The sequence below is a fragment of the Dunckerocampus dactyliophorus genome, chromosome 11 (assembly GCF_027744805.1).
Source record: "Dunckerocampus dactyliophorus isolate RoL2022-P2 chromosome 11, RoL_Ddac_1.1, whole genome shotgun sequence".
Lineage (NCBI taxonomy): Eukaryota > Metazoa > Chordata > Actinopteri > Syngnathiformes > Syngnathidae > Dunckerocampus > Dunckerocampus dactyliophorus.
This window is the reverse complement of record NC_072829.1, coordinates 28,005,701-28,027,176: the sequence shown is the minus strand read 5'-3', so window position 1 is coordinate 28,027,176 and position 21,476 is coordinate 28,005,701. Positions and strand designations below refer to the sequence as shown.

The following is a 21,476-nucleotide window of genomic DNA, read 5'->3' as shown; positions in this document are numbered from 1 at the left end:
ACCCCCTCCGCCCACAGTCCAATTCACAGTTGCCCAAAGCACGACAAGCACACCCACTGAGCCTCACTGGAGCTTCTACCGGAGCCAGCGGGCGACCTTACACCTGTCCGTACTGCACCAAATCCTTCACCTACCCCTCCCACCAACGCAGACACCTCTTACGCCACACGGGGGTCCGCCTGCATTCATGTCAGTTCTGCGAAAAGAGCTTCCTCACCCCTTCCGAGCTCACCGTTCACACTCGCACGCACACTGGCGAGCGGCCATTTGGTTGCGCCCAGTGTGGCAAGCGCTTCGCCCGCAGCGGCAATTTGAGAGCTCACCAGCGAGACGTTCACATGCGGAAGAGGCCCTTCGCTTGTGCAGAATGCGGAAAGAAGTTCGCCCACAGGGGGAACCTGAGGGTGCACAATCACCGAGTGCACCAAGCAGATCTGTTCTACATGGACGAGCAGCAGGAACCAACTATGGGCCCCAATCCCATTTGAGGACACGTTTCTTAAAACGACGGTCATGCACTTAATATGATATTCATATATCAATTCCCCACCACTGATCTGAAAATGTTATGTTGACGGCCAAGGTCAAAGCATTGGTCTTGTACCGGTAATTTGAGTTTTCTTTGTTTTTGTTGTGCTTCATTTCAATTATGCATTTCTTTACCTACTGTTCATAAGTGATACTTTTTCATTTGGGTGGAAAAAAACAACTAAAAAAGTACTGCAACTTTTCTCTATAATGACTTCACTGCACTCTACCTTCAAAGAATCATTTCCCACCAGTGCAAAGCTTCTCAATAATTTGGCTGAAAACCATGTATTTCCTTTTTTTTTAAAATCAGTACACCAGAAAAGTTGACTGTGCTATTGTAATGCCATTCGCGCCGTCACCACGGGGTGGCAGCATTACTACATTACATTTCGCAAGTACTTTTCTGTGTGTGTGTGTGTGTGTTTTTGCAGCTATTTGATAGACGATGTCCTCAGCACGTTTTAATCTGTGACCTACATTTTTGTGATATTTTCCCCTGATCTTTGCAGAAATGTGCACGTTTGTCAGCATCAAATGTCTCTTGTAGTTTCTTGTAGCTAAGAGCATATACTGTACAATGAAACCACAGTGTGTGTGTAATTGATGGAAAATATGTTTGATTAGCGCTCGACATGATTCATCTCCTGCAGTCTAAGAAAATGCAGTGTGAAAAAAAAGACTGTTTTAATATTTAATCTGTTCTGATAATGTTTATATCTTGGAGCGTCTTCCTGATGGGACCGCAGTTCTACCTTGAAGGTATGCATTGAAATTGTGAGGAGGATGATATTGGTCTGTCACTTGGCACATTCCGAGCAGGGATTGTGACTGTTTTTTTTTCCCCCTGCAGGCTGAGCTGTCGGTGGATGATAGCACAATTACTCCTCTTTTCTGAGGGTCAACTGTCTCGCTGCCGATGGGAAATGCTCCAAAGAACTACCGGTACTAGAAAGTGAGACATTCATTTCAATGTATTTAATTACCCTTTTATTGTGCATTTAGGACTCAGATAAGGGCAATGTGAGGACTACAAATACGCATGGTAGTGGAGGATGGGTTTTCATTGAGCAGGGGTGTCCAAAATGCGGGGTCATTCTGAATTCTGAATGAAATTAAAATTTTAGAAATTTAGGTTGGTGAAAATGTTAAAATATTACAGGAATAAAGTAGTAATCACAAGAAGTAAGGTGAAATATTTGGAAAATTATATTTAGAAAAATAAAAAGCAACAGCAGAAATGGGGAAAAAAACATGAATTTTGCAAGAATAATAAAAGTTCTAATGAAAAATCGCAAAAAGGTCACAATTTTACAAGAATGAACTTGTAATCTTATGAATAAAAATGTGATTTTAGTAGTATACAGTTAAAATATTAAAGAAAAAACATTTTATATTTTAAAAGTTGCAATATTAGGAGAACTGGACAAAACAGAGAACGTCATGTTTGCTAAATTAGGTTATATTATCAAAAAATAAAGTCAAAATATTATGGGAATAAAATCATAATTACAAGAACAGAAAAGTTGAACTAACTAACAGCAGGAAAGAAAACCTCTGCAATGTTACGAGAATAAAGTTGTAATCAAATGAGGGAAAAAGGTCGCAATTTTACAAGAATAAACCCGTAGTATTATGAGGAAAAATATTAAAGAAAAAACATGTAACATTTTAAATGTCGTAATATTATGAGAAACAAAACAAAGAATAAGGTAATTTTTGCATAATTAGGTTGGGGAAAAGTTAGATTACAAGAATAAAGTCAAAATATGGGAATAAAATCATAGTTACAAGAAGAAATTTAGCGAGAGGAAAGTTGAACTATTTAGAAAGTTAAAAAAAACCCACTAATTTTACGAGAATAAAGGCATAATCGAATAATTAAAAAAAAGTTGCAATTTTACAAGAATAAACTCACACCATTATGGAGAAAAATAATATAATTTTAGTAGCATTTCACCTATATCACAAAGCTGAAATGCATTTAATTATTTTTTTTTTATATATATATCTTACCAAATATCAAGCATCCTTTCATTTTCCAGTATGTGACCCTCGGTGGAAAAAAGTTGGACACCGCTGCCGTAGAGTAAATCTCTAGACATGCACTTTGCACAGTAAATGCAGCTTGTAAAAGCCAACTATCGAGAGCCAAATCCTGACACAGATTTGGGTCTCAGAAGAGTACTCTTACGTGTGAGTATTAAAGGCAGGGGTCATGGTGGCTTTGCAGTATTTTCTGTTTATACATTTATTTATATGTAATCTCCTTTCTGCTCTAAGCTGCTTTGCACCAGCAGGAAAGGCAACAAATGAGCATCTGACCACATTGAAGGACTTCTTACTCAGCTGTGTAAGGTGGGGAAATAGAGCAACTAAGGTAAGATGATTGCAGGTACTGTATTTTGTCAGTACATGTGAACAATAGTGTTTTATTTTTTTTCCTCTGGCCTTGAGTAATCGCAGATAATAGGGTTTAAGGTTTAATGGCTCCACAGTCCATTCCTCCAGTGCAGGTTGATTTGGTATAAATGAGGTCTTAATATTAGTGCTCACAGTGGACATGCCATAATCACTGTTTTCCCTGTAAGGTTGCCATGTCAGGCTAGCATGTAATGTGCTCTTTACCTTTTATGTGCTCGTGTTTCAGTTTATTTCTCTCCCTCTGGCTGATGCTTTAATTCACCAGGGAAGTAAAAAAAAAAAACACTCAACCTCCCGCCTTTGGGCCTAAGTGTCATTCCATCACCATTCTCTAATCCCTCCAGAGTCAAATTATCCCCCAGACACCCCAGTTATTGCTCCACTCTCCCAAAATGTGTCACGCTGGTGTAAAATGAGAAGAAATATTTACCCATGCTCCACACGAGCAAGCCTATCTATTGCTGTCACGCAGGCCTCGGAGCAGGGTCTGCATTTTCTCTAATATTCCTCTCCCGCCATTGCGAGGCGGCTTCTGATCATAATCTCTGCTTTCACTGTCCCCTGGGACTTTTGGTTTCATGTGGGTTGCCTTTCCTGTAGTGAAACCCCTCTTTAAGGGATTACAGCGCCGTGCCCGCTCAAGGCACTGGGCTGATCCAAAGTCTGCTGACGGCATTTAATTACTCACGTAATGTGCTAATATTATTAGACTGGCTGAACATCGTATTGATGAGTAGTCACAAAATAATGTAATTTTTCATTATTAGTACTTATCCGAGAAGAACACTTATTAGATTTAAAGCATCTCTTTTGGGGTAAGGTTGCAACGGAAGTGTATTATCTTCCTCTTTCAAAGTTCTTGCATTTTTTTTCCCCCAACCCAAGTGTTTGCGCAAATGTCTGCTTTCACTACATCAGCAGGTCACAGGTTGCTAAGCGACCATGTGGAGTTGGGGGATGGCCAAAGAGACTAGCATCTGGTCAACGGGGGCAGACGGTCAAAAGCATTACAGGAAGAACACTTGTCACTCCCACTTTAATACCTCCACTCAGTCCACTTATCTTGGCCAGAAACTGTTTTCTGACATCCAGATTGGAGTTATTTCGATTCCAGACTAGTGACTAACGTGAGCACACATTGTTCACGCCAGGGCATATCCATGTCGGAATGATGACGCTGATGATGGCTGATTGTTACAGTCCTCTTGTTCTCTCAAGGTAACAAGACCAGTGTGCGATCAAGGCTTCGTGTCTCACATGCTTGGTCGCTGCAGGAGACAGGCCATGTCGGTAATGCTGGGTCAACCAGGACAAGCTGGACTGATTTGCAGTTTCTAGACAAACAGCTAAAGCAGCAAGGTCAGTTCTTGTTTATGTGTTTATGATTCTGTTGTATCGTAAACAACTACCGCTATGTCTTTTTATGTCATGTAATTGATGAGCTAGAATCTGTGATTAACTGTGATTCTGTGATTAACCTTGGACAGAAGCAAGAACTGTCTCGACTGGGTGGGAGTTTTTTGAGACATGGATGGCGCAAGAAGACAATGCACACATCAATAGAAGCGCCGATATTTTGTAATAGTAGTACATAGGGGTGTCACAAGGTCTGGCGAGACTAGAGCATGATGATATTTCTCATTTAGGAGAAAAGCTGTCTCGCAGGAACAAGGCCGCCAGAAGTCTATCAGACTGTGAGCTATGGCATCGCTACTGTGAATGATAATAGCCGTCATTTGGAAGTGGCGGTGCGCCGCATATTTAGTGCTTTAGGCAAGCTATAAACCTTGCAATTCAGCCTGCCCTCGGTGTTCCCAGCGTCAGTTGCTCGCGACGTGTGGCTGTGTCTATCATCGGAGTTGAACAGTTGGCACGGTGTTAATTATCTGAGCAGAAGGTGTAGCAATTCTACATTTGGTCAACGTTACGTAAGATTTGTCCAATCAAAACACGATCGCTGAATATGACTTTTATCAAAACATGTGATACTAGCGTCTATTTTGGAAATTCACTACTTCCTGGTTGCGCACGCTAAGCATCATGGGAGCTGTGGCTTTTCGAGCTAATCTCCTGCAATCTGTGGTGAGAATTTTTAATCAGATGAATCCCGGTTTTCAAATGAATAAATAATGGTTTATCACCATTATCTGTGAAATATGCCCATTTTTACTGTATTTTATTGAAAGAAAGATAAATGACAGGACAGAATTATAATATATTTGTATGTATTAACAACTCCAAATGAGCTGAAAAGAGAATACACATGTCTGAAAGTCTATTAAATAGGGATGTCCGATATCAATTTCCGATTCCGATATCAAGCGATATGTGTAACATCACAAATCTCCTGTCATGGAAGGACTGGACTTATTACCTCATTATGTATTATTATTATTGTGTATTTTTATAATTTAATATGTATTATTACACTACAAATTTGATTTTTATCTATTTTTATTTGATTTTATTTTCTCTCATGTCTTGCCTTGGTTGTTTCATTTTGTGATGAAGTGATTAAGTTCATGATGACATTTTTGCAGAGCTGCTGGAAATGTGAATTGCTCTCAGAGATGAATAAAGTATCTGTCTATCTGTTGAAACACATCTGCTGTGAAGTTAAGGGATAGCGCATCAACAATTAGCTTCTCGGTGTGGCTGTAAGCAACATTGCACAACTCATGTGTTTTATAGAGTCAACAAAAGGAGGATTTGATGGCTTATTGTTGAAAAGGTATGTGGTCTATATACTGTATTTGTGAAAGTGGGTGGGTTTTGTGGAGACCTGTGGTGGATCTGCTAGGGTGGGTCTCTAAGTACAGAAAGAAGGGCCAATGGCGTCAGTGTGCTAAATCCAGATTGAGGGAGGGCATTGACAGCATGCTCAGAGGAAGTCAGATAAACAGCTATACTTGTGTCCTGCTGTGGGAGGGGGGGGGATTTAATGCCTGGTGGCGGTCGGCCAGCACCAGTGATGGCACCAACTGTTACTGGCAGCTACCACCCTCTGCTGCCACAGTGATGGAAATCTCTGTCTGTGGGTGTGGGTGTGGGTGTGCGTGCATGCGTGTGTGTTGGTGTGCTAATTTGAAGTGATTCTCAGTCTGTCAGTGGTTTGTAGGACTACAATGATCAAGCTAATAATGAGGGATTTTCATGTTATCAATTTGCTGTGGTTTACAGTACATGTCGGGTTTCTGCCTCATACAGAAGATTCAAAATGACCTTCTAATTGATATATAGACTCCTGATCAAAATTTTAAGATGAGCTGAAAAATTTTGCACCGTTGGATCTTAAGGAGGTTCTACGTAGAGTTTCAGAATGCAAAAAGGAAAAAATGGGAGTGAGACAGAAACATTTTGAGGAAGCAATTTATTGCAAACAAGCATTAAAGTGATAAAATAGGCTGTTATGAAATAGGCAGCAGCTGATCAACAGTTTAAGACCACAGCCTTTAAAAGCCAAAATCTTTGGCACAAATGTGGACTCAATGTCATTTTCTGTCAGGTATGCTTTGGAACAAAAAGTCAAGTGGTAGACCACAAAAAATGTCACCGGCTCTGAAACCGAGGATCCGATTAGCTGTCCGTCAAGACACGGTCCTGATGGCTTCCAACGTTACTGGCATGACAAGGAGATCCCACCTGACATGTTTTCCACACGGCACAGTGGAGGGGACGCCATCATGATACTTCAATGGAGCAATGGCACTTGAGGTTGTGCAGGGGCGTCAAACGGCATCTGGCTATGTGGGGATGTTGCAAGGGGCGTCCCTCATGACTGAAGGCCCTCGTCTGTGTGGTAATGACTGGCTTTTTCAACAGGACAACGCTGCACTTCACAATGCGCACCTGACAAAGGACTTCATCCAGAGGAATAGGCTCACTCTTTTGGACCATCTGGTGTGTTCCCCGGATCTAAATCCAATTGAGAACATTTGGGGATGGATGGCAAAGGAAGTTTACAAAATGGACATCAGTTCCAGACAGTGGATGTCCTCCGTGAAGGCATCTTCACCACCTGGAGCAACATCCCCACTAGCCTCCTGGAAACACTGGCACCAAGCATGCCCACACCCATTTTTGAGGTGATTAACAAGATTGCCAAAGCTACTCATTACTGACTCCTTTTTCCATTTTAGTTTTTTTTTTGTCTTAAACGTCTGATCAGCCTATTTCACTTTAACGCTTGTTTGCAATTAATTGCTTGCTCAAAATTTGTTTTTGTCTCACCCCCTTTTCTTCTTTTTTACATTTTGAAGGTCTACTTAGAACCTTCTTAAGATCCAACAGTGCAAAATGTAAATTCTTGCCATTTTTCAACTTGTCTTAAAAAATGTACAATGAGTGTATCTGTCAGCTCTCATTAATTGTAATTGTAAAGTCATCCTTAGGAATTGTGGCCATTTACTTAGTCCTAGCACAAAATGCTTTTATTTTCATTTGTTGGTTTGTTAGTTGGCAAGAGTGTGCAAAAATGACAAACCTTTGTAAAGGGGTGGCACATGGGCCTGGTAAGGAAGGAAGACACTATCAAATAAATGTGTGGACTGAGTAATTTTCACTTTTCACAGTTACAGTCTGCTTGCATTAGGGGCCACCACATACAACATATGGAGCAAAAAAAAAAAAACGCTTGTTGTGTGCGGCAGTTGAACTGGCATGTGGGCTACCACTAGGGCTGGAGTGGGCTTGGATGGATGGCAGCTATCAAGTTCTTTTAGACTTTAGCCTGCCTGAACTTGAAGAGGTTGAAAAGATCGTAGAGGATGTAGAGACGTAGAATATGTCACATTTGCATCAGGGTTAAGTCATCGGTTGCATCATTATCATAATATTAGTATTAAAAGTTATGAAAGACATGCAGTGCATCATTACTGTCATAAGAATGCGTCTAAGCCTTGATGACTAATAGTGCAGTCATGTGGTGTTTACCGGCACATTTTTCAAAAAAGTCAATTTTGACCGAACAGTACGGCTTGACATGTCCTTGTTTTTGCAGGGAATCGCGCCAGACGGACACTTTTAGGTTTGTTTGTCCTTGGTGGAGGTCTGTGTGAGTGTCATTCTAGATGTACTCTGTGTGTGATTGACCACAAAATACATGAGCCAAGCCCTTGATAGTTGAAATGTGACCAAAAATGTGTCAGACAGAAATAGGATGACACATGACTCTTGTTAAACATTTTACAGCTATCACTGAAGTGGACACAATATCCTCAACGATGCCGTCATGATACATAATTGCTAGTCATACCTCCACCAGTGTATGGCCATTAAAAATAAATCATAAAAAATACAAATTTCAAAACACTTCGGAGACATGCGGCAAAGAGCAAGGAAGAAAACACATTTGTATTTATTATTTATTACTTAATTGTGACTTTTTCTTTTATTTGGCTGTGGAATCTCCCCATTCGTGTGTGTGTGTCTCTCATCTCCCCGTTAGTCTCATTTACCCGCTTTATTACCAGTTAATACCAGCTTAAAAGACACTGCCACTGACGCCACTCCTGATCTTTTATAACCTGTACTCAGTGGTCAGGCAAGGTCTCTGCTCTGACATGATTGGTCGAGCTAGGTAGTGGGTGTGGCCTGTTTTGATGCATCACACTCACACACCATATCATACACTCACTCACTCTCTTGCTCCCTCCCCCCCCTCTCTCTCTACCTTTTACTCTGCCTTTCGCATGTCAGAGTGCAGACTGCAGCAGGACCAGGACCTTCTCCTCCTCATTTTTGAAAAGCAGATGAAGAAAGGAGAGTCCTGTTTTTCCAGGAGGATCCACCGAGTGTTTCCTGGCATATTGCAGAGAGAGCAGGTGGGTGTGTGTTGTAGCGCTGTATGTGTGTGCGTCCATGCTTGGGAGTTTACTGCAGGAGCATCAGCACTGCGGAGAGAGACACCAGCCAGCGACTTACCCTCCCCACCCCCCCACTCCCGCCCTTCTGGAGCATCCATACATTCATGGACTGTATATAATTATTCCCGTGTCATGAAGTTTTTCATTCTTGAGCCTCAACATATCCTTGCAGGTTTAAGTCTGGCGTCACAAGCCGCTCTCAGGACCCCCGCTCAACCTTTGGGACCAACTTGCCCCCCGCCCCACCCCCCTCCACCACCTCTTCATCCTCATCAGCTGTAAGATGACTGCGCCTCTGTGCTGACGAGGCGTTGGCGAGCAGCAGTAATGGGCGCTGTGCTGGCCGGCATCCCCACCACCCCCTCAGACACCGCTCTGCCACCGTCACCACCACCCTGCCCCCCCAGGACGGGCGCTCTCCTCAGCCCCGCCGATGGGCGAAGACACTGACACGACCCTGACGCTCAACCACCACGGCTTCCTCCCCGACCACAACTATGTGACTGAAGGTAAGCGGGGCAGAGAGTGAAACATTCGTGTGTGTGTGTGATGCCATGTGCGTTCAGTATGATACTTACGGAATGTGTGTGTGTGTGTGTGTGTATGTGTGTGTACAAGTGTGTAATGCTTATCTGAGAAGGTCAGGACTGCCTCCTGATCTTGTAAATCTGCCTCGATTGGTGAAGTGCTGACAAAGCTGCAAATAGGAGTACAACCCTGTCTTCAATTTACAAAATTGAAGTGTTTTTGCCAAGTCTTACGCTCCTCCTTATCTCATTGTGCTCTTTTCTTGTTGTCCTCCGCCCTCTTCCGTTGCATAATGCACACTGTAGTTTCACTCAAAGGAAGAATCAATCTGCCCCGAATTTATGTTGGTTTTGTAATAAGAAACATGCTGTGTGACCTTGCCTCTCCGAGACACATGCGCCTCCCAAGCGTAATAAACTGCGGGTGTCAAATTGAATAGATAGCGTATCAGATTTGAAGATGGGGCCAGCTGCACACAAGCCATTTTATTTTGTTTTCTGCTCCCCCCATGCCTTCCAATAATGTCAATTACAACCCCAATCTAACCCTTCCTTTCTGTCTGTGTCACCTGAATGGAGGCTTCCTCTGATAGTGCTGTGAAATAATTACCTTCACTCAGCATTAGTCAGGAGACACCTGCAGTGCAGCCTGTTGATGGTGTACATTTTTGCAGGCACAGTGTTTATTTAACCTTTTCTTTCTTCAGTAATTAATACCTGCCTTTGTCCGAGACGACAGAGAGCTGCAGGAAGTCACCTGCTGCAACCGTGCATTATTACCATAGCAACAGTGCCATAAAAACATGCTGGTCTTCATGCTTGGTCAGTATGACTGACAGGTCGTCCCCGCCCACCAATAATAGCAGGATTAATTATTCTCCGCCCCTCAGACAGGCGCTATTCAGGCTGAATTACTGATGAGCGCTCAGCATGGCGGCCACACATGAACACAGACACGCACACACATCTGCGTGGACACACAAACTGCGACGCATTGACCTGAGCCCGCTGATAGATAGTTGTCGAACAGTAGGTAAATCAATGTCAGAGGATCACTCAGTTAGCTTCTGTCTCAAATAAACTAAATGATTCATTACCTGCCTCTTCTTCCATGTGTGCACCCCCTCCACATCCCTCCACCCTTTTTCCACCGCCCCCCTCCTCCTCTCTCCCCTCATTGCTCAGTCCTCCAAAGTATCTCGCAGCATTGCTGAAGTGGCTTGCATGCTGGACAATTAGCCAACACTGCTGAAAGGTCGTACGTGTGTGCTCAAGGCAAATACCGAAAAAGTGGCTGTATGATGTTTTTTATTTTGTATTTAATTTAACGCTGCTGTGTTTCCAGTGTTGCATTCATATATTCATGTCTGTGTCTGTGAGCGCATCTTGTTTCTTTGTTCGCTCAGGTTGTATTATATGTTTGCGTCTGCAAGTGTGTGTGCATGCGCATACATAAGAGTATGTCTGAAGATCTTCCCATGGGGAGTCCCGCTGGCCTTCAACACCTACAAAGGAAGGGTACTTAACCTTCCTCCACCATTCCTCCCCTCCCCACTTTTCTCCATCTCTTATACCTTTTCTCTTTCTTCCCTCTTCTCTTCCTCAGTAGCTCCCTTTGTTGCACTGTGCTCTGACTGGAGTGGAATTACCTCCAGGGATGGATGAGGGCTTTGCTTTAAATACTCAAAAATCCAAATATTTTGCCTTTTTTCACGTTTGGGAATACATTATTCATGATCTATTTTTTTTAAAAAGCGCTCTATTGGGTTGTTAAGTTGTTGGTTCAGCCTGTTACCCGAAAATCTTGCACATAAATGAGCCATCAATCGATGCATTTCTTGCCTTGTCATAGTATTGCTCTGAATTTCACTACTTGATTATGATTTCCCAAAGAAAAACTAAGATGCCATCCTTCTTTGATAATAGATAAGATCTGAAGATACAGTACATACAAAAAGTATTTAAACTACTTACATACAAATTCCTCAAGGGTGTTTACCCAAATATGTAATAAAAATAGTATTGACTCAAATTACAAGGTTAAAAAGAGGAGGTGTTTATGGCCTAAGTCAACTTTTTGAGGAAATGGGGCATATTTGATTTCGGCACAGGCACACACTTACAGGGATCCTATGATTTCCGTGTTAACAGAATTGCGGAATTGGCCAATAAAAACGGAATCTACTGTTAAATGCAGAATCTCACGGAAATTGACAGAATGTGAATGGAATGCTGTCATCGTGAGGAGAAGGAACGTTTGTGTAGGGAAGTATTTCCTCGGCGGACCGCTCAATCATGGTGGAATCTCATCACAAACACTAGCCCACCCCTCCCGAACTAAAATGTCAAAAACTGTGACCCGAAACACTGGCAAAAGTTGGCAAAACCCCTCTCTTATGGTGCGTGAATGGGAGCTAGCGGGGTCAGCTTAGTTTAGCAGAGCATGCTAGTGCGACTGTGTGTGTGTGACTCAGGCTGTATGAGTGTGTTTTAGCGTTCATGTTCAAGTAAACGAGTATTTTACGATGCCCGCTGACGTCGTGCAAGTTCTGCGTGAAATAAGGACAATAGACATTCTCAATACACACAACACACTTCCTGCCTTCAAAATAAGAGCGCTGTTCGACACATACTGTCTAATTGTTTAAACAAAATAAGGTTGCCATAAAAAATATCTTTCATTTTTAACGCGATTGGAATTGCATCGGTGACTACGTCTTCCTGAACCACAAGCACAGGTGTTACAGTTTGTTGAATATTTGTGCGTGAAGAGGCTGACGTCCAATTAGAAAAGTTAGCCAAGCTCCATCCGTTTCTGAACTACTGGGCAAAACTGGCCAATGATGTATTGCATCAATAAATGTCAGGATTTTTGCATTTAATTCACCGACCTTTTTATTTACTGTCACAAAAGTACACACTCTATGCTGGTAAAATAAGTGTAAACGGAATTTGGGAAAAAATACAACTGATTTCATTGGCCCGTACATTTAGGGAAAGAGCCTAACATGAAGTCTACAGATGTTCATTTAGCTCTTTCTATGTGTCCGCCTTGCATGACTTTCTCCTCTCCGTGCAAAACAGGCCCGTTAGATACAGTATGATCACAAATACACCGCCTCTCTGTCTTCTTTGGTGAGTACTCATGGCCAAATATGGTGATGTAGTAACTCAGACCCCACCCCTTCCTTCCTTCCGTCCTTTCCCTTTGCACCTATCCTCCCTCCATCCCTTACTCCTCTTGCAGGGCTGCTCCTGGCTATAGCCTGAAGAGCTCCGCCCATCCTGTCCACCCCTCTCCACCTTGGAGTCCTCCCCCAGGATGTTGAGCCCCATCCAGGTGCTGTGCTCCGACATCACTACCCTTTCTCTGGAGCCTGAGCCGTTTGCCTCTTACACTGAAGGTGTGTGCTCTATCCTCTTCTCTTCCCCAGAAGGTCACATGTCGCCACATGACCTCACAATTGAATTTGTGTGTGTGTGTGTGAATTTTCCGAGTTTGTCAGTCTGCGTCATTCCTTTTTCCCGCCACTATTTCTGTACCAGCCTTGATATTTTTATCTCAGACTGTGTTATGTGTGAGTGTGTGATTGATTCCCTTAAATAGTTTTACGAGACGAGGCTCAGTCTCTTTTGAATACTTCCTCTACCGTGTTGAGCAGCTCAGTCAAATATACCAGAGGATTACATTGTAGTATTTACAAGCTGTCGACGCATAATCACAGTTTTCAATATTGTTGTGAGGCTAAATTGGTCGTAAATCTCTAAGCTCCTAATCTTTTTGAATGGTAGTCTTTGACAAATCTGTTGGAATTATTTTTGCCCAACATGACTAATTTCAGCATCGAGTGTCTCTGAAGTTGTCTCAACAGAATTACACTTGCTTTTCCAGCATGCTTGAGTCGATTGGGTCCATTAGGAGCGCGCCGCTTCTGCTTCCCTGTGATGTGACGTGTCCTAAATCATTCCTCACCGCACAACGTTTTTTCCTGATAACTCCTAAACTGCAGGATAGGGATCAATTTAGTCTCCCCCACTTCGCTTTCCAACCTCTTTATTTCTCTCCTGGGTTATTGAGTCCACAGTTGTGCACACGTACACAGGAAAATGCACGGCGAGTGCATGAGCTGCACACACACTGGCCAGCACATGTACACAAACATCTCCTGCTGAGCAACGCTTGTCCTCGCTTTTAAGGAGTGTGTGTTTTTGGCCAAGCTTTAATGGCCGATGTTTTCCCAAAGCTGACATATCCGTAATTGGGACTGTGGGGCGTCTGCTCCTCCTCCCCGTTCCTGTTGTAGCTCGGCTCATAAAAAAAGGGGAATTCCCCCTCCTTTAGTACATACACCCACTCTTCCCCCCCTCCTTCAAGCCATTGCTTTTCTTCTCCTTTTGGGCTCCTCTCCATGAAGACTATTTGTGAAATGTATAATTCACACTCGAGAGGGTTTAGTATTTTAGCATATAGGGGAATCGTAATCTGATTTGTTTTTCACACAGCAAGTAATGGAAATGGAAATATTTCATTCCAGGGTCAAATTGTCATAAAAACGTTATGATAGGGATGTCCGATATTGGTGTAGTTTTTTTCTGCCAATAATGATACTGGTCCGCGAGTGAGACCTCATCAAACACAATATGTCCGCAGTCTTGAATTCTTTTCCAAGTTTCACCTTAACTTGTACACTCTTCTCTGTCCACATCACGGTTCCAATTTTGCAGCTTGTTGTTTTGTGGTTGAATATGGCCTGTAAGTTTGTAAAAAGTACATATTTAAGCAAATGTCATATATTTTTTTGCCTAAGTTAAGCATTTCCAAACATAAAAATGACTAAATTAACTAAAATTCAAATACAAGGCATTAAGAGGATGCATGCAAATTGTAATATGTCGTATTCTACACTTGTTGCGTCTCTAACCCACGCTAAGCTAAAACACAACTCTAAACCCCTGACATCACTTTCTGTCCTCAACACATCCGGAACACAAGTTTTATTTATGTCTTAAATGGCTTATTTACTCTTATTATAGCTACTTTATTGGGTAAAAGAGTGTAAAGGTGACTATAGGGGTGTTATTGAATGTCTAAAGGGCTCTAATGATGTTAACGCCTGTATTTAGAAGGTTGTGAACAGGTTTTTTATGCTCTATGAAAATATGTCTTCTCTTGTCATGTTTTTCTTCTTTTAACACCCGTTTTGAGGCTGATAAATATTTGCTGCAAAAATGCAGTTAGTCCTTTGATGTTTGTTAAACTGAGCTCTGTGGTCATCTTAAAACCCCCATTTGTTGCGACTCTTATTCCCCCAAAATTCGGACCTCAACTTTAGAGGTTCCTCTGTACAATTAGTGTTTTGCGGCAACACCATGGCATTCTTGCTCTTTTGTTGCTTCTTGGGCCAAAATCGTGTCTTTGATCTTTATTTGTAGAATAATTTCGGGCTAACGTACAAAGTCAGTATTTTGTAAGTCTCAAGTAAGTCTCAAGTCAAGTCTCAAATCAAGACGAGACAGGTCGAGTCATGTCCAAAGTCATAGGCTTGTAATTTTCGACTCTTTACAAGTCATAAGCACCGTTCGGTGTTCAACAAATAAAACAGCATGCCCTTGTAATTTGCGAGTAATGAGATTATCCTTTGTAGCATGTTGACATATCCCAGTGTTTATCACTGCCACTCTCCAGCAGTCTGGCGCTCACAAAAACCCTCGTTGTTTGTTCTTAAACTTGACTTGAGCTTGATAATGCATTCAGTGAGGCAGAATCTGCGGGAAAACTTGGTGTCCTGCTGGAAATGACATAATAATGGTGACGTTAGTCGAATACTTTCAGTGAGGACGCATTTTATTCAACACACTCACTGAAAATCTCAAGTATTTTCAAGTCATCAGACTAAAGTCCAAGCCAAGTCCCGAGTCATTGATGTCAAGTTACAAGCCTTTGATGATTTTGTCAAGTTGAATCCAAAGTCATCAAAATTGCAACTCGAATCCACACCTTTGCAACTCACATTAGCGTGCAATGCTTGTCTCTCAGCGTTCACACAACTGCGTACAAATACTTGTAGATAAGGTTTCTGTGTGTTCCATGTTGTTGGGTTTATTCCTGTTTGTGTGATGTGTTGTGTTGCATGTGTGGACACAGCAGTGTGGCAGTGAGTCAGTGCGGCCTGCTAAAGATGCTAAAGAGCTGTGGGAGGCCGACACACAGCTAGCTTGCTAGAGCACACACACTACCACACAACTGACTGACAACCTTGCAGACGGTCTCTCTCTCTCTCTCTCACACACACACACACACACACACACACACACACACACACTGCCCATGATGATGCATTTGTCTGTTTTAACTTTGCCTATCAGAAGAGGCAAAGTTAAAGATATGCACAAGGATGTGATGTGGAAAGAGACACAGTTTGTTAAACAGACAACGATGAGAAGAACGTGCACTGCATATTTTATGCAGCTACATCTTGTGCCGCTCGGGCGCTTTTGCTTAGCTTAGCTCTTTCTCTGTGATTGTGTGAGGGCGCTGTTGTCTCACACAGACACACACACACACACACACACACACACACACACACACACACACACACACACACACACACACACACGAGAGCCTAGCCTGCCAGCCTGCATTCTAATAATACCCTGCAATAATTGTGTGTCTCCTGGAAGTAGTGTGTCTCTGGACATTTTATTTGTGGGACAAACTGAAGCGGCTCAATTATTCCACCACGCTTCTTCTTCCTGGATTGATTAATCCCACTTCCTCCTCCACCAGAGCGCCATATACGGCTAACCGTGTCGAGTACTGCTGCTGCTCAGCCTGTTACCACGGCAACCTTGCTCACTGGAGGACCCCCCCCGCCCCTCCACACCACACACACCACCCCTCCACCCTCCTTTCCTCCACCACCTCCGCTTCCCTCTCCATCCTTCCCATTTCACCACTGCCAGCATCACCACCACAAGCCAGGCTGCAGAGTGCTTGTGGGGGAGGGAGGAGAGTCAGGCTTGAATGTGAAGAGACAACCACAAAGATAAGAAAAGCCTGGAATCCAGCCAAAGTGAAAATCAGCACAATGTCTAATGTAGAAGAAGGACCAGTAACCACTCGTAGCTGTGTGTGTGTTCTGAGTGAGGCTGCGTGGTGGTTGGGTGTCGAGGCGGAGGAGCGGTCCCAGCTTGCCCTCATCATCAATTCAGTCTCAGTCAAGGCTGCCACAAAATTGGCAGAGCTGCAGCGTTTGAATCTGAACGTAGTCTCCGTAGATGCTCCCCCCGTGCTCTGCTTTTATTACAAGCACAGCTTATTGAGGTCTGTCTGCCTTTTCGAACAAAACTCAGCGGACTCCTTTGTCACCGGCGGTCTGAAAAATAAGTGTCATCTCTAAAGCTCATCTATGACCTATTTCAATTCATTTTCACTTCATTTGCCACAAAAAGTAGCCTTCAGCAAGTTTTATGAGCAGGTTGTTGCTTTCAGTATAGATTTGTGTGTGTGTGTGTGTGTGTGTGTGTGTGTGTGTGTGTGTGTGTGTGTGCGCTGATTTCTGCTTTTTTTTATGGAGGATCCATTTTAAAATTGAATGTGTATTTGTTAGCGGTGTGCACCTCCGTCGCTGAGGCGAATGCCATACACATCTTGATACACTGCCAACAACAATACAATGCATTGACAGTATGCATGATGTAACATTATATGATGCAACTCACTCCTATTAAAATGCCACACGATTGAACACAACAATGTCACAATTCCATCGCGCACCTGTGCTTCATTTGGCGCTTCTTTACCTTCTTTTTGAGTCACACACCCCTTTTCTACTACTTCCATTTAAAAATGAAACATTTTCAGTTAGACGAAAACCTGTTCACAACCGTCTAAGTAAACTTCTTTTTAACATTATTAGAGCCCTCTAGGCATGAAGTAACACCCCTATAGTCACCTTTACACTTGTATTACCCAATATAGTAGACATAATAAGAGTAAATATGCTACTTAAGACATAAATATTAATGTTTGTGTTGCTAGAAATGTGTACGGTAGGAATTGAACCATTTTTACGCTTGAAAATGCTTAATTTAGGGAAGAAATAGGTAACATTTGCTTCAATATGCATACTTGAGTAATAATGTATTCAACGACAAAACAGCTTGATTTATTAATGAATATAATATAATTTTGAAAAACCGTGATAGAATGAAGCTGTGAAATTCAAACCGCAAAGTGGCGAGGGACTGTAAACACAACTTTACGTCCAATGTGTATCATGTATTTTATTGTTTCAGGCATATGACACACCTCAGGGGTGTCCAAACCTTTTCCCACCGAGGGCCGCATACTGAAAATCAAATGATATGGGGGGCCGCTTTGATATTTTGAATGTATTTGTGTATGTTTAAAGTATGTATGTTTAAAGACACAGCTTTGTTTTATTATTAGTTATTAGTATCAACATTTCAGCTTCTTCTCTTTACATTTTGCCTTTTTGCTGTATTTTTCCATTTTTGCTGGGTTTTTTAAGTTTAATTTTATTTCTACAATGTGCCACGGGCCAATTAACAACAAGCTGCAAACGGCCCTTGGGCCGCACTTTGGACACCCCTGACATACCTAAAGTATTATTTAACAATCCAAAAACCAAAACACTCAATTTTATGCAATAATGTGATGCCGCACATTATTAGAATTATGAAATTATTCATTTTGATCGAACCGTCATGTTGTAGATGCTCATGATTTTCCCCTCTTATCCCTCACCCCCTTGATATCGCTACTCCTTGATCTTGTGTCCGGTAATCTTCTGGTTGTCGTATGAGGACAGAATTACCCTTTGGCCACGAAAACATCAATTAATACTAAGCTAATCCTCCATTATTGCAGAGCCTCCACGGCAGCTCTGCACCGGAAAGAAAGGAATTTGACCGAAACATGCGCTCGTATAAGCAAGTGGAAGGCTACTTTCAAGCCTCAGGTGCTTTCGTTCAACAGTGAATTACATATTCTGTCTATCATGTGATGCAAAGTACCTTTGAGAGGCTGTAAAGGCCAAGTGGTCCAGTTGCTGGTCGGGGGCACAGAGCTAGTGACCGGAGACATGAATGAAAATCTGAAAATGAACACACTGAAGTGTCCATTTTCAGTTGTTGTGTCAAACACATTGACAATCGCTCAAGTGACACTACTCACGTGGGCTGTCGTGCCACAATGTGTGTGAATCATGGTGACGCAAACCTGTGGCTGGCTATTGTGATGCATCTTTGTATCCTCTCGCCCCTTCTTGACATTTTACTATCATGTTGGCTAATCTTGCATAATTGTGTCGATGATGTGTGCTCCAATGACTCATGTCCTTTGTCTTGTGCTTCATACAACACCCCCGATGACCCCTCCATCTTTGTTTCTCTCTCTGTCCCCATGCAGCTGACATCATCTCCACTGTTGAGTTCAATCACACGGGAGAGCTCCTGGCCACTGGGGATAAGGGGGGCCGAGTGGTCATCTTTCAGAGGGAACCTGAGGTAGAGGTCACACCCTCACATACACACAATTAGACCAGTTTCACATTATTTGCCACACAAAACCTGGTCCCCCTCCAGCTACTGTCTAGTTTGATAAATAGTTGATGCTTCTGCTTGATGCAAGCATGCATCATTGCAGTTGTGCAGAGTAGGCACCACGCTGTTTCTTCCAGATGGATTTCAGTGATGGTACACATGCTGTTTTGACTAAGCCACTACCCCTCCTCGCCTTTTCTCTCTTCTACGCACCATCACCCCCCCCCCGTCTACAGAGCAAAACCGAGCTGTTCTCCCAGGGCGAGTACAACGTCTACAGCACTTTCCAGAGTCATGAGCCTGAGTTTGACTACCTTAAGAGTTTGGAGATCGAAGAGAAGATCAATAAGATCCGATGGCTGCCTCAGCAGAATGCTGCGCACTTTCTTCTCTCTACCAATGGTGGGTTTCGCCATAACATCACGAGCTAGTAGGGGTGTCACAAGATTAAAACGTGACGAAATTTCTCGTTCGGAGAAAATCTGTCTCGGGAGAACAGGGCAGCCACAAGCCAATCAGATTGTGAACTATGGCATTGCTACTATGAATGATAATACGTAGTACTATGGAAGTGGCAGTGCCCAAGGCGTTATTGGAGCTGCACATTAAGTGCTTAACGCACACTATAGACCTTGCAATCCAACCTACCTTGGAGTTCCCAACGTCAGCGAGTGACGTGTGGCTGTTTTATCCATCGTCGAACATTCTGGGAGCCAAAAATGGCTGGTAGGGACAGCTATCGCCAAACAGAAGCTGTAGTAATTCTACATGTGGTGAAAGTTACTTAAGATTTGTCAGATCAAAACACGCAGCTGTTCGGACTTGTCTCCACAATTAATCAGTGAGCAGTTCTATTTAAGTTTATTTGTTATTTGGCTGAGTACACTTTACACACCAGCTTCATAACACACCTCATATGTAGAATATGTAGAGATCCCTATCGACAATTTAGCGACATAGTCGCTTGATTTAGTAAGAAGGGGTGCGCATTAAAAGTGAAAGTCAGGACATGTTTCTTGCTTGAAGTATCCGCTCTTGCACCTCCAGTTGTACATAAGTATCGCTGTGCAATGCTGGTCTGAAAGCTGCATCAACCCCTCTATAATGTACCTCCACAGAGCCAAGAAGGCAGAGTTTGGACACACTGGCGACACTTCGCGTTCTTGGCGAAACCCAGACAGTCTGGCTCGCCGAACACAAACGGGTGTCCAAAGAGTGGCGCGAGGGCCGTCTGTGGAACGTGACCCATTGCAAAAATAAGATAAATAAGATTGCAAAAGTGGAAAAATGGAGCAAAAATGCAGAACGTACCCAGAAACAGCTAAAATGTTGACACCAATATGACACAGTATGAACGCCAATTGTGCAACTTTACAGTGTGAAAGCTGACATATTAAAGGGAATTTTACATTATCATTATATATTATTATTTATTGTTATTATATGTTATACCAGTGGTTTATTTGGTCTCAAAAAATGTTGACAATAATATAGTTTAACGTCAATTTGTGGGACAATATAAACATTTCAAAAAGCACCTGCATTGTTTTGTGACTCTGATAAATAAAATAATTAGATTTTTTCATTGTGCTTTTCTTAAAATTAATGTTAAAATCTCGTCTTGTCATTGTCGTAGACCCAACCTCGTGCATCGTCTCGTCTTGTGAGTTGAGTGTCTCATGACACCCCTGCCAGCTACGTAATTGAATGAGTCAGGGTTTTTTGCCCACAACGTTTAAGGTTTGTGACTCAACGGTCATGTGAGGAATAAATGGTATTAAGGCTACACTGGAATCGGGAGTTACAGCACCTAAGTAGATTTTCCCTCAGATAAAGAGATTTATTAGCTTTGCATTGCGCAAGAGGATTTTCTGGATGTCATTTTTGTACTGCATGCGATTTCTTGGAAGAAGACCCACCTTTTTATCTCAGTGTCTAATAAGGGTGTCACGGACTGTACGCTCAGCTCATAAGACGATACAAGATATTGGGTTCACGAAGACGAGACGAGATGATATTTGAACATTACTTTTAAGAAAACTACAGTGACAAAATATAGGACTGGACAAACAGACTTTTTAAATTCAGTTGAGTCACAAAACAATGCAGGTGCATTTTGAAATGTTTCATCACTTTACATGCATGACCGAAGCATAATGTTGAACTTTTTTCCACAAACAAACAAAAAACTAAAAATTCTACAAATTAAATATAAATATAAATAATGACGGCAGTTGTAGCTGCTACTATTAACCACTTATGTTGACGGGTAGTTCTGAAAAGACACATGTAAAATAGATTGCAGGTTGCAGTTGATTAGCTTTATGTTTCCGCTAAAAAGAATGTTTTGATAGTAGTCATATGCAGCGATCGTGTTCTGATCTGACAAATCTTAAGTGAGTTTGATCAAATGTAGAACTCCGCCAAGTGCCATAGTTCCCTCCATGTTGTGATTCGCAAAAACTTGCGCTTGCGCTTGGCGGAAGTAAATACTACAGCTTCTGCTTGGACATTAACACCGCCGCAGCTGTTGAAGTCCAATGAAAAAAAACACCCACTGAATGAC

At 42.4% G+C, this 21,476-nt stretch overlaps 1 protein-coding gene across 4 annotated transcripts in view; it reads left to right on the top strand.

Annotated features, from left to right (window-relative positions):
* The first annotated feature begins 495 nt into the window (after nt 1-495).
* Nucleotides 496-21,476, top strand: part of LOC129189466 (serine/threonine-protein phosphatase 2A 55 kDa regulatory subunit B gamma isoform) — a 32,035-nt gene continuing 11,054 nt past the window's right edge. For 2 of the 4 annotated variants that reach the window (XM_054791137.1, XM_054791141.1), the window contains exons 1-9: nt 496-1,290; nt 1,382-1,483; nt 2,574-2,724; nt 2,812-4,311; nt 8,650-8,774; nt 8,989-9,325; nt 10,950-12,747; nt 18,777-18,874; nt 19,147-19,312. In XM_054791137.1, coding sequence (XP_054647112.1) covers nt 12,666-12,747; nt 18,777-18,874; nt 19,147-19,312 — 346 coding nt within the window. In that variant the 5' untranslated portion in view covers nt 496-1,290; nt 1,382-1,483; nt 2,574-2,724; ... (2 more) ...; nt 8,989-9,325; nt 10,950-12,665. The remainder of the gene's footprint in view (nt 1,291-1,381; nt 1,484-2,573; nt 2,725-2,811; nt 4,312-8,649; nt 8,775-8,988; nt 9,326-10,949; nt 12,748-18,776; nt 18,875-19,146; nt 19,313-21,476) is intronic. The other 2 variants (XM_054791138.1, XM_054791139.1) reach the window with 2 other exon arrangements.